A 15227-nucleotide genomic window follows, 5' to 3' on the forward strand; every position below is an offset into this window, starting at 1 on the left:
AAAAGCAATTATGAGAAGATACAATAACTATGAAAATTCAGGATTTTTTAAAGTATTAATATGACAAAAAAGACTTACTGGAAATTAAAAATGATGTGGAAATGCATTGAGCTTTATATGAAAGAGTTGGGTGGTAAATCTTAAGAAAACCCTCAGAGAATACAAGAAAAATACAGTAAGAGGAAAGGGCAAAATTATTAGAAAATCTATTCAGGATGTTCAGGACTCTTCTAATGAAAGAAGAGAGAAGGAAAAAAATGAGAAATTGTTACAGATATTACACAATAACTTTTTCTGCAACTGAAGGATTATAATAAGACCATCATTATGAAATTTCAGAATACCAGAACTCCTAAAAGTTTATAGAAAAGAAGAAAATCACATATATGTGATCTTAAAATTGCATCAAATTTCTCAGAAGAAAGACAGTAGAGCACTTGCCTTACATAACTCTGAAGAAAAATAAATCAATCCTAGAATCTTATGACTAGCCCAACTATCAGTCAGAGGCAGAATAAATATATTAAAAACATGGACAATTCCAAAATAATTTGCTTTCTGTGCATCCCTCTTAGAAATTACTGGGAAATGTGTTCCACCAAAATGATGCAGTAAATCAAAAGGGAGAAAATAATATCTTAGTGCCCAAATTAGGGATCAAATAGGGAATTAGATGTTGGTAAAGAGAAGTGCCATGTAAACAGCTGCTCACTCTAACTGGAAAGCAGTTCATACACATTAAAGCAAAAGAATGGAGGGCTTCAGGAGAGATATCTTTTCCACTTACCCTTGCCCAAATGTAACATGAGTTGCATTTTATAATTTTTGAAATAGTTCAGTATTTATGAGAGGGAACAATAGTAATGGATAAGATAGATAAACTACGATTTACAAAACTTAATTTTCTGAGTGTACCTCATGGAGCTTGAAATCAAACCTGGGAAAGCATAATCCAGGATACGTGCTTTTTCACAAATGTATTATATCAAAATGAGAATGCAAGGTAGAATGTAGTAGTGCTCTGGGATGAGAGGTTATTTTTAAAAGAATAATTGCATATTTTAATGTACAGTTTATAAAGTACTTTTCATAATATTTTGGTTATGATAAAGTACTTTGGAAGGATTTTGAGATGGAACGATGACATGGGTCAAGTGAATGGAGAATGGGATATTTGCCAGTAGTAATAATCAGACTCAAATTGGGGTGGATGCCAGTGAATTCTCACGATTCCCTGTAAACCTTTTATGGTATTGGTAGGGTGTTTTGGAAGCAGATATAAACGACTTTTCCATTGCCAGTGATTTAAGGACTGAACTACAACCTTTCATCTGCATCAGTAACTTGACCTCAAGCTTTTAATGGGTGACAGATGTGTCAAAGTGATTTGAGCACTACGGATGCAAAATTTATGGTCCAAAATTCTTTTCCTTTGGAAATTAAACAGTGTGAAGTAGATAAACTTTTTTTTAAGATGACAGAGTTTTCTCTCTTTAGCTGCAAGTTTTTATCTTAACAATATTAATTGGGAATGTTTTAAAATGAATTGAACATATCTCTTCTGTCTCAAGTGAAGTAGAGGAATGTATCTGAACTTTTATTTTTCTTCTCATTGGTGTTTGTATTCTTCTCTTTGTGGAAAATTAAGTTGATGATTGATGTTAAAGAGCTTTTTAGAAGAATACATTTCCTATTGACAATTTCTCAAATAAATGGGCCCATGCTTCAAAACATGTTTAACTCTTGTTTTATAGATTTTATGTTAGGAATAGCATATGGTGGTGATGAAATCTGACCTCTTTGTGCAGCAATGAAAGTAACCAACTGTGAAGCTGGCAAGCATCACCAAGAGCAGATAAACTGAGTAACTGGTCTTTCAAAAGCTGCTGGCTATTGTTTCCCAAATCTAAATAAATTGGGAAGTGAAAGATGCCTTATAACCCTTTAGTAACTTCAGAGATTCTACTGGTGGTAACAACACTTAACACATTCAATCACTTAACTTCATTATGTGTTAATTTCTTCATCTTCAACAGAAATCAGGGGATGGCATTACCTACTTACAGGAATCACTAAATTAAACGAGCTAAGTGAAAGTATACAACACCTGTCACATAATAGATGTTCAATAAGTGTCCATTTCTCTGCCCTTCTCTAAGAGTTTTCCACTTTATAAAAGCAGACAGTTCTATAAAGTTCTATTCATGCACCATTCACAGAATCAATTTAAGTGCCTATTTCCTTTTTCCTCTATATATAAGCACTTCATTCCAAAAAGGGACATAGGAACCTTATCCCTCTGTAAGGGATTTGATGTATTTTTCTCCATTGCTTGTCTGAATTGACACACTTGGACTTTTACAGAGGAAATGATGAGAACTACCATTTACTATATTAAGTGAGTGAGTGAAGTCGCTCAGTCGTGTCTGACTTTTTGCGACCCCATGAACTGTAGCCCACCAGGCTCCTCCATCCATGGGATTTTCCAAGCAAGAATACTGGAGTGGGTTGCCATTTCCTTCTCCAGGAGATCTTCCTGACCCAGGGATTGAACCCAGATCTCCCACATTGTAGGCAGATGCTTTACCGTCTGAGCCACCAGGGAAGTCCTTAGGAATATAGAAAAGAAAAAGCTGGTCCGTGCTAAACTCCTTCGTCCTAGCCAAATTCTTCAATGTCTACTGCCTTTCTGTGATAACTCCATTCTCCCCATAGAGTTACAGCTTTACTCTCCATCAGGAATGTTAATATTAATCTCCTCAGGGGTTGCAGTCTTATTGAAACACACACACAATAATTTGGCATTGTAATAAAGTTCCTATGTATATTACCTCTTATCAAAGGTATTTAAATTTCTTTCAGATCAGAAAAAGAAAAGAAATTTTCTTTGAAAATACTTTCTATCATTTTTATTTGGGTGCATTTTATTTCTCTATATGTGATACCTCTCTTAAACTTTTCTGCACTTAAATCAAGAAATTCTTTTTAAAAGGGGGTAAATACTGAATTTAGATTTTGATTAATTTTTGTCCTGATTAGTTTATATCTTCTGTGATAGGTGGAAGTGAAATTGTTAGTACACTTTACTTGAAATCATGGTATATTAACATCTGAATCTTTTGTTTGCCCACTCCCAAATTCCAGCCTTCTTTCTACTCAACCTTTATTTTAATTTGAGAAAGTAAAAATATTATTAAAGTTAATGAAGCAGATTCTCTAATAAGATGTATGATTAATATAATTAAAATTTTGAATAATGATATACTGAAATATACTCTATATATACACCATATATCTGCATATTAATACCAGATATCCTCTATTATTCTAATCATATGTTGATTAATATCCATATTACTTTTTATTGACATCTTTTCTAATTAGTTTTCATTTTAGCCATATTTGTGCATATGTATTTAGGAAAACTTGTGATTCTTACAGAAAGAGAGCAATAGCTTCTATATTTGCTTTTTTATATATTTTTTTCTATCTAGAAATTGACATTGAACGCTGTGTGCGAGAATCAATCAACCTGTTTTGTTGGACTCCTAAAAGTGCTACTTATAGGCAGCATGCTCAGCCTCCAAAGCCAACATCTGATAGCAGTGGAATCAGAAGTTCAACACCTTATTTCCCCACTGAGTGTCCAGATCCTCCAAAAACAGATCTGGTATGTATTTGCTTGACTTAGTTTATAAACTCTAAAACAAGATGGATATTATATTAATACACTTTAGCACCTTTATTGTTCATAATACGATAATCACATATGTTCTTTTAACATAGCTCTCTTCTAGTATGTTGTATTCATACAACTGGTTCAGGTCCTGAGGCCAACCAAAGGTGAGAGCTTAGTTAAGACCTTCTCAGGTCTTTCCTATGCGTGCAAACATCCTGTGTGTGCATAGATAGACTTCTAGATTCCCAGGATTCTGTTAGCACTTTCAAATTCCCCTGTGGACGTTGAATTCCTCAGCTTTTAATTTTAGTGTTTTTATTTTATTGTCAGCTTATTCTTTGCTCCTACTGTTATGGCCACTTCAGGCAGCCACAATATTAAGCAATTGCTGCTGACTCTTTTTGACAGATATCTTCAGAGAAATGTATCTTTGCACGGAGAGGATTCTTAATCAGGTCAAATAAAGGCAAGCATTGTAAGGAGACGTTTCTAGGAAACTGGAAGATAGGTCAAATAATCATAACCTGCTGAAATGACACTTCTTGGGAGCTCTAAAACCATTCTGCCCTGTCCAGTGGTTCCTAGACTTCTAGTTTGTGAGACTATTGGTTTTTAAGGTGACTGTGGAACTGAGCAGAGGGAAATGAGAGTAGGGAAAATTAAAACTCCACAAAACTCACATTCTTACTGAAATGCAGGTGTTTCTTTTGACTACATACTGTATAGATTGCAGCAGACAGACCTTTAACTTCCAGAATTCTAAAAAGTTTATTTTGATAATCTCTGCCAGTATTCTCATTATGTTTTGAAGGAGCAGCTCTTCTGAGATTCTTACTTTGCCATTCTCCCTGATGTCATTCATATTCTATGCTATTTGTCCACTATATTTTAATTCCTCAGTGAAACAAAACGATCGAGAAACAGTTGATTTTAAAAGCTCAAAAAGGAATAGTGACAGCTCAAGTAATGTGAAACTTTCAGTTTGTGATTAAGTGAAATTTTACTAAAGAAAATTGCTGTTTATTTTAAATTTTAATAATTTGTTTTAAATCTTTGTGCTTACACTCTCATCTGACATGAGATTTTTGTTTAAAGTGTTTAATAGTTTGAATGTCACTAAACCCCAAGTCCCTTAATATGTTGCTAATTATGATAAGTGTCAGAGTACTGGGTCAATTTGCTAAAACTTTGTAATACAAAATAACTTTTTTTGTGTACTCATAAATCTGATATATTATTCCCAACAACAATACTAAAAATGAAAGAGAAAAATATACTGTTTACATAAAATGTTGCTATCTGAAGAATATTCAAGTTTTGGTTCACTTTTGTTTAGAATTTATTTCATTCTTTTTATATTTCAACCATAAAGAAAAATATAATGAATAGTGTAAAAATGCATTGTTTTTCAACAATATGTCTGAATACATACTGTTAAACAGATGTCATTCAAGTTACTGAATTAAGAGTACCTACATTCAAAATTTGCATTTAGTGGAGGATATACCAACAGTAAGCAAAAAAAGTAAACATTTTGTGTGTTTTCTAGAGTCTACATATAAGTAAGATCATGTGGAATTTGTCTTTATCTGTCCAACCTATTTCACTTAGCATAATATCCTCTGGATTATCCATGTTGTTACAAATGGCAGGATTTCTTTTTTCATGGTTGAGTAATATTCCATCATATATGTATACACGACACTTTATCCATCCGTCTGTTGTCAAACATTTAGTGGCATATCTGGTCCCATCACTTCATGGGAAATAGATGGGGAAACAGTGGAAACAGTGTCAGACTTTACTTTTTTGGGCTCCAAAATCACTGCAGATGGTGACTGCTGCCATGAAATTAGAAGACGCTTACTCCTTGGAAGGAAAGTTATGACCAACCTAGATAGCATATTGAAAAGCAGAGACATTACTTTGCCAACAAAGGTCCGTCTAGTCAAGGCTCTGGTTTTTCCAGTAGCTGTGGAAAAAGGCTATGGATATGGGAGCTGGACTGTGAAGAAAGCTGAGCACCAAAGAATTGATGCTTTTGAACTGTGGTGTTGGAGAAGACTCTTGAGAGTCCCTTGGACTGCAAGGAGATCCAACCAGTCCATTCTAAAAGAGATCAGCCCTGGATGTTCTTTGGAAGGAATGATGCTAAAGCTGAAACTCCAGTACTTTGGCCACCTCATGCGAAGAATTGACTCATTGGAAAAGACTGTGATGCTTGGAGGGATTGGGGGCAGGAGGAAAAGGGGACGACAGAAGATGAGATGGCTGAATGGCATCACTGACTTGATGGACGTTGAGTGAACTCTGGGAGTTGGTGATGGACAGGGAGGCCTGGCATGCTGTGATTCATGGGGTCACAAAGAGTCGGACACGACTGAGCGACTGAATGGAACTGAACTGAACTGAGGTGCCATTGTGGAAATTAAACAATAAGGAAAAAATAAGTGGGACTGCATCAAACTGAAAAATTGTTATACAACAAAGAAAACTATCAATAAGACGGAAAGGCAATCTAATGAATGGGAGAAGATATTTGCAAACTATATATTCAGTAAGGGGTTAACATCCAAATTACACTAAGAACTCATACAACTCAAAATCAAAGAATATACAACCCAATTAAGAAATGGGCAGAGGACCTGAATAGACATTTTCCAAAGCCATAAAGTATATGTTAGTCGCTCAATCGTGTCTGACTCTTTACAACCCCATTGACTGTAGCCCATCAGCCTCCTCTATCCATGGAATACTCTAGGCAAGAATACTGGAATGTATTGCCCTTCCCTTCTCCAGGGGATTTTCCTGACCCAGGGATTGAACCTGGGCCTCCCACATTGCAGGAAGATTCTTTACGTCAAGAGCTACCAGGGAAGCGCTTCCAAAGGCATACAGATGGCTAACAAATACATGATCAACATCACCAGTCGTCAGGGATGATGAACCAATCATGAGGTAAATCAGAACCCCAATTTGATATGCATTCATACTGTTAGAATTGCTATCATCAAAAAGACAACAAATAATTATTGGCAAAACTGTGGAGAAAAGGGAACCTGTGTGCACTGTTGGTGAGAATGTAAATTGGTCCATCCACTGTGGAAAACAACAGAAAGTTTCCTCAAAAAATTAAAAATAGAACTGCCATATGATCTATGGCCATTTCACTTCTGGGTGTTTACCTGAAGAAAGCAAAATTAATTTGAAAAAAATATCTACACATCAGTGTTCATAGTAGCATTATTTACAGTAAACCAAGATATGGAGGCAGCCTAAGTGTCCATCAATAGATACATGGATAAAGATGTGGTATTTTCATACACACACAATGGAGTATTACTGAAACAAAAAATATTGAAATCTTGCCATTTGCAACAACATGGATGAAACTTGAGGGTATTTTGGTCAGTGAAATAAATCAGAGAAAGAAAAATATCATATTATCTCACTTATATGTTGAATATAGGAGACAAAAAAATAACAGAACAACGTGAGACTATACTTAGAAATACAGAGAACAAACAGGTGGTTGCCTGAGGAGAAGGATGTGGCAGAGGGGTATGTGTAACATAAGTGAAGAAGATTAAAAGGTATAGACCTCCAGTTATAAATAAACCATGGATATATAAAACACAGCATAAGGAATATGGTCAATAATATTGTTATAACTTTGTATAGGGTTAGATGGCTAGTAGACTTATGGTCTTCCCTGATAGTTCAGTTGGTAAAGAATCCGCCTGCAAGGCAGGAGACCCCAGCTCAATTCCTCAGTCGGGAAGATCCCCTGCAGAAGGGTTAGGCTACCCACTCCAGTATTCTTGGATTCCCTTGTGGCTCAGCTGGTAAAGAATCCGCCTGCAACACAGGAGACCTACGTTCCATCCCTGGGTTGGGAAGATCCCCTGAAGAAGGGAAAGGCTACCTACTCCAGTATTCTGAACTGGAGAATTAGGTGGATTGTATAGTCCTTGGGGTCACAAAGAGTTGGATATGACTGAACGAGTTTCAATTCACAGACTTATGGTACTGATCGTTTCATAATGTCTACAAATGTCAAATCACTGCCTAGTACACCTTCAGTTCAGTTCAGTTCAGTTCAGTCACTCAGTCGTGTCCAACTCTTTGCGACCCCATGAATCGCAGCACGCCAGGCCTCCCTGTCCATCACCAACTCCCAGAGTTCACTCAGATTCACGTCCATCGAGTCAGTGATGCCATTCAGCCATCTCATCCTCAGTCGTCCCCTTCTCCTCCTGCCCCCAGTCCCTCCCAGCATCAGAGTCTTTTCCAATGAGTCAGCTCTTCGCATAAGGTGGCCAAAGTCCTGGAGTTTCAGCTTCATCATCAGTCCTTTCAATAAATATTCAGGACTAATTTCCTTTAGAGTGGACTGGTTGGATCTCCTTGCAGTCCAAGGGACTCTCAAGAGTCTTCTCCAACACCACAGTTCAAAAGCATCAATTCTTCAGCGCTCAGCTTTCATCACAGTCCAACTCTCACATCCATACACCTTAATCCAATATAATATTGTATTCCAGCTATATTTCATTTTTCAAAAGGAAAAGAGGAAAAGGACAATGGAAAATGCAAAGAAGCAGGAGTCTGGAGAACATTAGAGAAGAGTTACTATTTTATGTGAGAGATTCAAAGAAAATTTATCTAATAAGGAGATATTTGGGAAGAGAACCTAAAAGAAATGAGAGTATGAGCTATATGTATTTCCTGAGGAAAAAATGTTCCATCTTGCAAGTGCATTGCAAGGTAGTGGCATTGCTTTGAATGTTAGAGGAACAGTAAGGATACTATACATAGAATGGAATGGTAAGAGTGTTGTTGTTTTTGTTGTTTAGTCACTTGGTGTCTGACTCTTTTGCAAACCTATGGACTTTAGCTGACCAGGATGTTCTGTCCTTTAAAGATATACAAACTTACTATTACAGTAGTAAGTCTTAATTTTGAAAGAAAAACCAACAGATATTGCTGACTCATTGAATGTGAGGTACAAAAGAGAGAGTGTGTGAAAGAAAGTGTCAGTTGCTCAGTCATGTCTAACTCTGCAACCCCTGGACTATAGCCTGCCAGGCTCCTCTGTCCATGGAATTTTCTAGCCATTCCCTCCTCCAGGGGATCTTCCTGACCCAGGGATTGAACCCGCATCTCCTGCATTGCAGGCAGAGTCTTTACCATCTGAGCCTCCTCGTGGTTATCCAGGTCATTAAGACCTTTTTTGTATAGTTCTTCTGTGTATTCTTGCTGCCTCTTGGGCTGGCAAAAAGTAATAGAGATAAAATAAAATAAGAAAGTAATAGAAATAAAAACAAAGTTTTCTTACTACCTAGAAGTTAAAAATAAACCAAAAAATAAAATAAACAACTTCTTTTTAACTCTTCAAATAAGGAATACATTTCCAGTAAAAATTCTAGAAAATAATCAGAACCTATTGGTACAGCACAAGTAGATATTTCTCTTACCACTTACATGATCCCTTGTGTATATTAGATATTGATTGATTGTCCCTATCAAGTCATTTTATTTCAGCTAGCTTTTGGAAGATTGATAAGAGTTTATATAAGTAAAGAAGATAAATAATTTCTTTTTTATCACCATGAGAAATCTCAACACCATTCTAAAGATTTATGGAAAATAAAAATAATGTTCCATATTCACCTAATTTTGCTTTACTTACTCTTTCCAAAGCATACTCTGCTTTGGTAAAGGGCAGGTTCACTGGAAGCGGCCACATTTCCTCTGCTAAGGAGGGAACTTGCAACACTGTGGAGTTCCACCGTTAATGTTCTAGAGTGTTAGGTCATGAAGAGGCTAAGGTTTTATAACACACGTATTGTGACTTTGTGAATATTAAGTATGTAAAGAGTTGAAAGAAACTGGGTCGTTGAAATTATTCACAGTGAAATAAAGGCGTTCTTAAATACACAGATTTGAAATTAAAATTTAAATTACTCATTACAGTTTTTCTGCTTATACATTTAATATCCTTTCAGTTTGAACATACCTTCCTTGAATTCTATAGTCTAAACCTACCAAAGATCATTTCTTTTTGTTAACTATTGATATCATGGTATTGTGTGTGCGCAAGTTGTATTTAACTGTTACATTTTATTTAAGTGATGAATTTAGTGCTCCCCCCAGAATTACTCTGTAGTAAATATCAAGAGGAAAAATGTATGACTTCATATTTATAAAATGTAGCTCTGTAAGTTGCTGAAGGAGGAATAGGGAAAAGTGGATCCAAAAGAAGTGGTGAAGCCAGGGAGGCGTATTCTTAAACTCTAATTTAAGTCGGTCTCATTAGTACTGTATTTTAATTAATTATGTGACTTTATACAGAGAAGAATTGTATTAGGGGAAGCTCAGAGTCCTTGGCAAGAATTATCTTGGTCAGGTGAGAGGACAAAAACGACTCCAGCAAGACTTCTGAAGTCTCTCTAATGTTAAAAGGGGAATCTTGATAAGAACAGTCATTCCTAAACAGAGCTGATGCCAGAGGGAGAATATCTTTGATCCCTCTCTAAGCTAAGTCAGACTTTTCCTTCTGTTAGTCAAAGAGAGAACTCCTCCAGATTGGATAGAGCTAATGAGAACTTGTTTCTGAGGTTAAGGAAGTGAACTTCTCACATTGAGTAGTCTGTCAGGGTCTGACACTTAGGACTGGCTGGATTAAAATTACATGGCAAAGCTGTATCTATTAACATAATAAGAAAATGAAGTATAATAGGTAAAGGCTTCCTATTTTTGAAATCCATAGTATTTGTTTTTGTTTAGTGTTTATTAATATAGCCGATTGTTTTTTATACATATAATTTATCTTGTTAGTCATTTATAATAGCCTAACACTATATTTTAATCCATTTAGCATGATCATGAGGGTGCCAGATTATTCAATCTCTATATGTGCCTATATTTCCTTTATTAAACTAAATTCCTGAAGAGTAAGAACTGCATCTTAATGATTTTTGTGTTCCCGTTGCTTAGCATAATGCTTGATGCATCGTAGCCTCTTAAGAAATGAAATAATAAGATACATCTCTGATAATTTATGTGTGCATTAAAGATCCCCAGGGCCCAGTTCAATGGCCAGGAAACAGTGTGCTCTCAATATACATGTATTTAGTTGAAGTAATTACCACAAATAAGGTTTTACTAGTGAACTCTCAGTTGAACAAAGCACTAATCCACCACTCATTATTCATCAGGCATGTTAACTGCATCTACTTTTCCTTCATAGCATATGTTTTACTGATCATTTTAGTGGTACATGTTTGCCATTGCTTTCTGTCATTGACCGTTCATATTTTTTCTCATTTTAAAACTCCATTTGCTTCACTGCAGCAGTCTAAAACTTGAAATATTTACATATTGAATATCTTCAACATTTACTGCTGCCCCTTTTTTGTGACGTGTGATAAATCAAAATTCCAGTTGCATATTAAAGATATATCTTCTGAGTTATGGAAATCCCTGGGTCTTCTTTTGCTAAATCATTAAATTAGTAAATGCCACTTTTCTGACTGTAGATACTTCAGTGTGCACAGTCTGTTCTGAATGGAGCAATGCCCTCTTAATTCAGTGAGTGGAACAAGGGCAGAAAAATGCCCAGAGCCAGACAAAAATCAAATAATGACTGAAGGAGCACTAGATTTCTCGAGTGTACTGTACTGAGGAAGGTTGGATTGTGGGGATGGATCTTGGGAAGGAAAAGAGATGTTTACAGGTTTGGGATAGGAGGGTATTGAGGATGGAGTTCTTGATAGAAAACACAAAAGAAGAAAATAAATACGAAGTCTTGTCATCTTTGGTGAAAATAACACTTGTCGTGACTTAGGGTAGAATATCCTGTTTAGAATAGGCCCAGGCCAGCAGCTGGACTGATCTGAGCCACGGCACACTTCCCCACAGACATCAGGGTGAGACTTTGACACAACATTAGCATATCTACATTGCAGTTGACAGGAAGGTTATGCTGGTGACAGTTTTTGTTCCTTTGCAGTTGGATTTGGTTCAGTATGGATTTGAGACAGTTCCTAAAGCAGTGTTTTTTCACTAGTTAAGTCTATAGAATATATTTTCTTTGTGAAGACTGTTGGGCACAGGTAGCACAATTCCAACTTGCTAATGAATATCTGGCTTCTTGCACTGAGATCTTTCTTATGCATACTCAAAGTCCAGGGATGTCATTTCATGTATCAGTGACATTCCATGGCATTTAAAGAGAAACGGATTCTGGTGCTCTTCTACAGAAAGGCTAGCAACAAGAGACACATACAGGATTCTGTGAGTCTAATGATTTTCACAATCCTAGGGTTTAAATGTCTTGTTTTTTTCATCTATCCTTCCAGGGTATCCTATACACTATGTAAAATAAATAAACAAGCCTTGTTATATGATCTGTTCTACCAAAATTTCAGTTTGTTAACCCAATTTGTATATGTGCTAACAAATAAAAGTGAATAATGAAAAAGAAAAGGCAGCTTTTATCTGAAATAGTCTCATATCTCCTAGAGAATTAATGTTAAAGTTTATTTCTTCATTTCTCCCCAAAGCCAAAATGAGCAACTAGCCTGGAATTATTCCAGATATGTCTATCTGAATTATAGGTTACTGCTCCTAAATCCTATAGAAATTAAGTAAAACAAACATTTGCAAAGAATAGGTTAGAATCCTGACATACTTCATTTAATTAATGCATTTTAAACTTTCAGCCTTATTAAATAGATACTTGAAATAATTTAAGATTGATATTTGTTTTCTTGAATAAACTAAATGGTTTCCAGTGAATTCAAATAGCCCTCTTATGGAAAACTAGATTCCCACATATACTTATACCCATTTCCAAATCCTATTTTCAGTTATATTCATCTGTTTCAGTTTCTTTCTTTCCCAGTACTAGTACCAAGAGATTATTAAAATTATAACTATATCATACATTTGGCATTGTGTTTCTACATGAATTATAGAATTGGCTTGTCTTTTTCCCTCCTTCCCTGGGAAAAATATCATTTTGGTATTTATATTGTGATTCAGTTTATGATGCATGATACAGGATGCTCAGGGCTGGTGCACTGGGATGACCCAGAGGGATGATATGGGGAGGGAGGTGGGAGGGGGGTTCAGGATGGGGAACACGTGTACACCCATGGCATGTTGATGTATGGCAAAACCAATACAATATTGTAAAGTAATTAGCCTCCAGTTAAAATAAATAAATTTATATTTAAAAATAAATAAAAAGTAGAGAAAATTGATATACAGTAATGAGTTTTATATTTTCTAAAATCAGGATATGCCTTTCTACGTATTCATGTCTTGTAGTTTCTCTGTGGTGTTTTATTTCTTATGTATTCCGTATTTGGCTTATTACTATTTTAACCTTTCTCTTGCCATTATTATTAGGATATTTTATTTCATTATATTTTCTAGCTGGTTATATATAAAGAAAGATTGCTGGCTTTACAAACAGTTTAATATAGTGGTAAACAGCTGGGAGGGATTGGGGGCAGGAGGAGAAGGAGACGACAGAGGATGAGATGGCTGGACGGCATCACTGACTCGATGGACGTGGGTCTGAGTGAACCAAGGAGTTGGTGATGGACAGGGAGGCCTAGCATGCTGCGATTCATGGGGTCGCAAAGAGTCAGACACAGCTGAGCAACTGAACTAAACTGAAACAGCTATATTGTTTAGAATAGATTAGAATTTCAAAACCCAGCTCTGCCATACCAACTGTATGACCTGTTTGCTTATCCATCAGACAGAGATTAATTATTTTACATGCTTCATCGGATTATTGGGAGTATTAAATTCGTATATTCAGAACATTGCTGGCACATAGTAAACACTCTGTAAGTTTTCACTTTCATCCTCATTATCATTATCATTTATCTGCCATGTTAATGTTCTCTCATTATTTGTAAGTTTTTCCATTGATTTAAATTTTCCAGTTGTATAACATCTAAAAATTATAATTTTGCTTCTTTCCAATTCTATCCATCTTATATCTATCTGTTGTTTAGTTAGTTAACCTCAGTCTTCAGAACAGTGTTAAATAACAATGGTAATGATGGACAGAGCTTCCCAGATGGTATAGTAGTAAAGAATCTGCCTGCCAGTGCAGGATATGCAGGATGCAGGTTGGATCCCTGGTTCGGGAAGATTCTCTGGAGTAGGAAATGGCAACCCACTATAGTATTCTTGACTGGAAAATTTTATGGACAGAGGAGCCTGTCAGGCTACAGTTCATGGGATCACAAAGAGTCAGACATGATTGAGCATGATGGTGGACATCATTAGTTAACATTTAGAGTTAGTGACAGTGTTTCTGGTGTTTTACTTGCTGAGTTTTGACTTCAAAGATAAATTTTATAGGTTATGAAAGAACCATGCATTCTGATTTCTTAAAGAGTTTTATCAAATATCTTTCAACATGTTTTTTGGATATTCAGAAGTAAATAAAGAGAAACAATAACTATTATTGGCTCCTGAGCTTTTTATTGTTTCAGTTTTTGGAGCCAGCTGTAAATCTAGGCTCTGTCCTCATTTCTGTTTATATAGAGGGTATTGACAGTAAATACCACAAGCTCATTAAAAATCTCACTAGCCTTGTCTTTGGTATAGCAGTCTCTAGACTTTCTCCCATAGGGATTTCTTGGCGCTCCAACCAGAGAGCATTTCAGTTGTTACTTAACTTTGGTTATATAATGAGGAGAGTGATGAGAGAATTTCCCAAGTGACAAAGAACACAGGAGCAAAAATTTCTTTCAATGTATAAGATGTTCAAGCTGGTTTTAGAAATGGCAGAGGAACCAGAGATCAAATTGCCAACATCCACTGGATCATGGAAAAAGCAAGAGAGTTCCAGAAAAACATCTATTTCTGCTTTATTGACTATGCCAAAGCCTTTGACTATGCGGATCACAATAAACTGGAAAATTCTGAAAGAGATGGGAATACCAGACCACCTGACCTGCCTCTTGAGAAACCTGTACACAGGTCAGGAAGCAACACTTAGAACTGGACATGGAACAACAGACTGGTCCAGATAGGAAAAGGAGTACGTCAAGGCTGTATATTGTCACCCTGCTTATTTAACCTATATGCATGAGAAACACTGTGCTGGAGGAAGCACAAGCTGGAATCAAGATTGTGGGGAAAAATATCAATAACCTCAGATATGCAGATGACACCACCCTTATAGCAGAAAGTGAAGAACTAAAAAGCCTCTTGATGAAAGTGAAAGAGGAGAGTGAAAAAGTTGGCTTAAAGCTCAACATTCAGAAAACGAAGATCATGGCATCTTGTCCCATCACTTCATGGCAAATAGACGGAGAAACGGTGGAAATAGTGTCCGACTTTATTTTTCTGGGCTCCAAAATCACTGCAGATAGTGATTGCAGCCATGAAATTAAAAGACGCTTACTCCTTGGAAGAAAAGTTATGAGCAACCTAGATAGCATATTGAAAAGCAGAGACATTACTTTGCCAATAAAGGTCCGTCTAGTCAAGGCTATGGTTTTTCCTGTGGTCATGT

The 15227-nt window shown here is 36.2% G+C and overlaps 1 protein-coding gene across 3 annotated transcripts in view; it reads left to right on the plus strand.

The window, feature by feature from the left end:
- The window catches only part of TBCK (TBC1 domain containing kinase), a 202038-nt gene that overhangs the window by 118545 nt on the left and 68266 nt on the right, over nt 1–15227 (plus strand). For all 3 annotated transcript variants that reach the window (XM_068975131.1, XM_068975132.1, XM_068975133.1), the window contains one exon: nt 3495–3670. In XM_068975131.1, coding sequence (XP_068831232.1) covers nt 3495–3670 — 176 coding nt within the window. The remainder of the gene's footprint in view (nt 1–3494; nt 3671–15227) is intronic.

The sequence above is a fragment of the Capricornis sumatraensis genome, chromosome 7 (genome assembly GCF_032405125.1).
Source record: "Capricornis sumatraensis isolate serow.1 chromosome 7, serow.2, whole genome shotgun sequence".
Classification (NCBI taxonomy): Eukaryota; Metazoa; Chordata; class Mammalia; order Artiodactyla; family Bovidae; genus Capricornis; species Capricornis sumatraensis.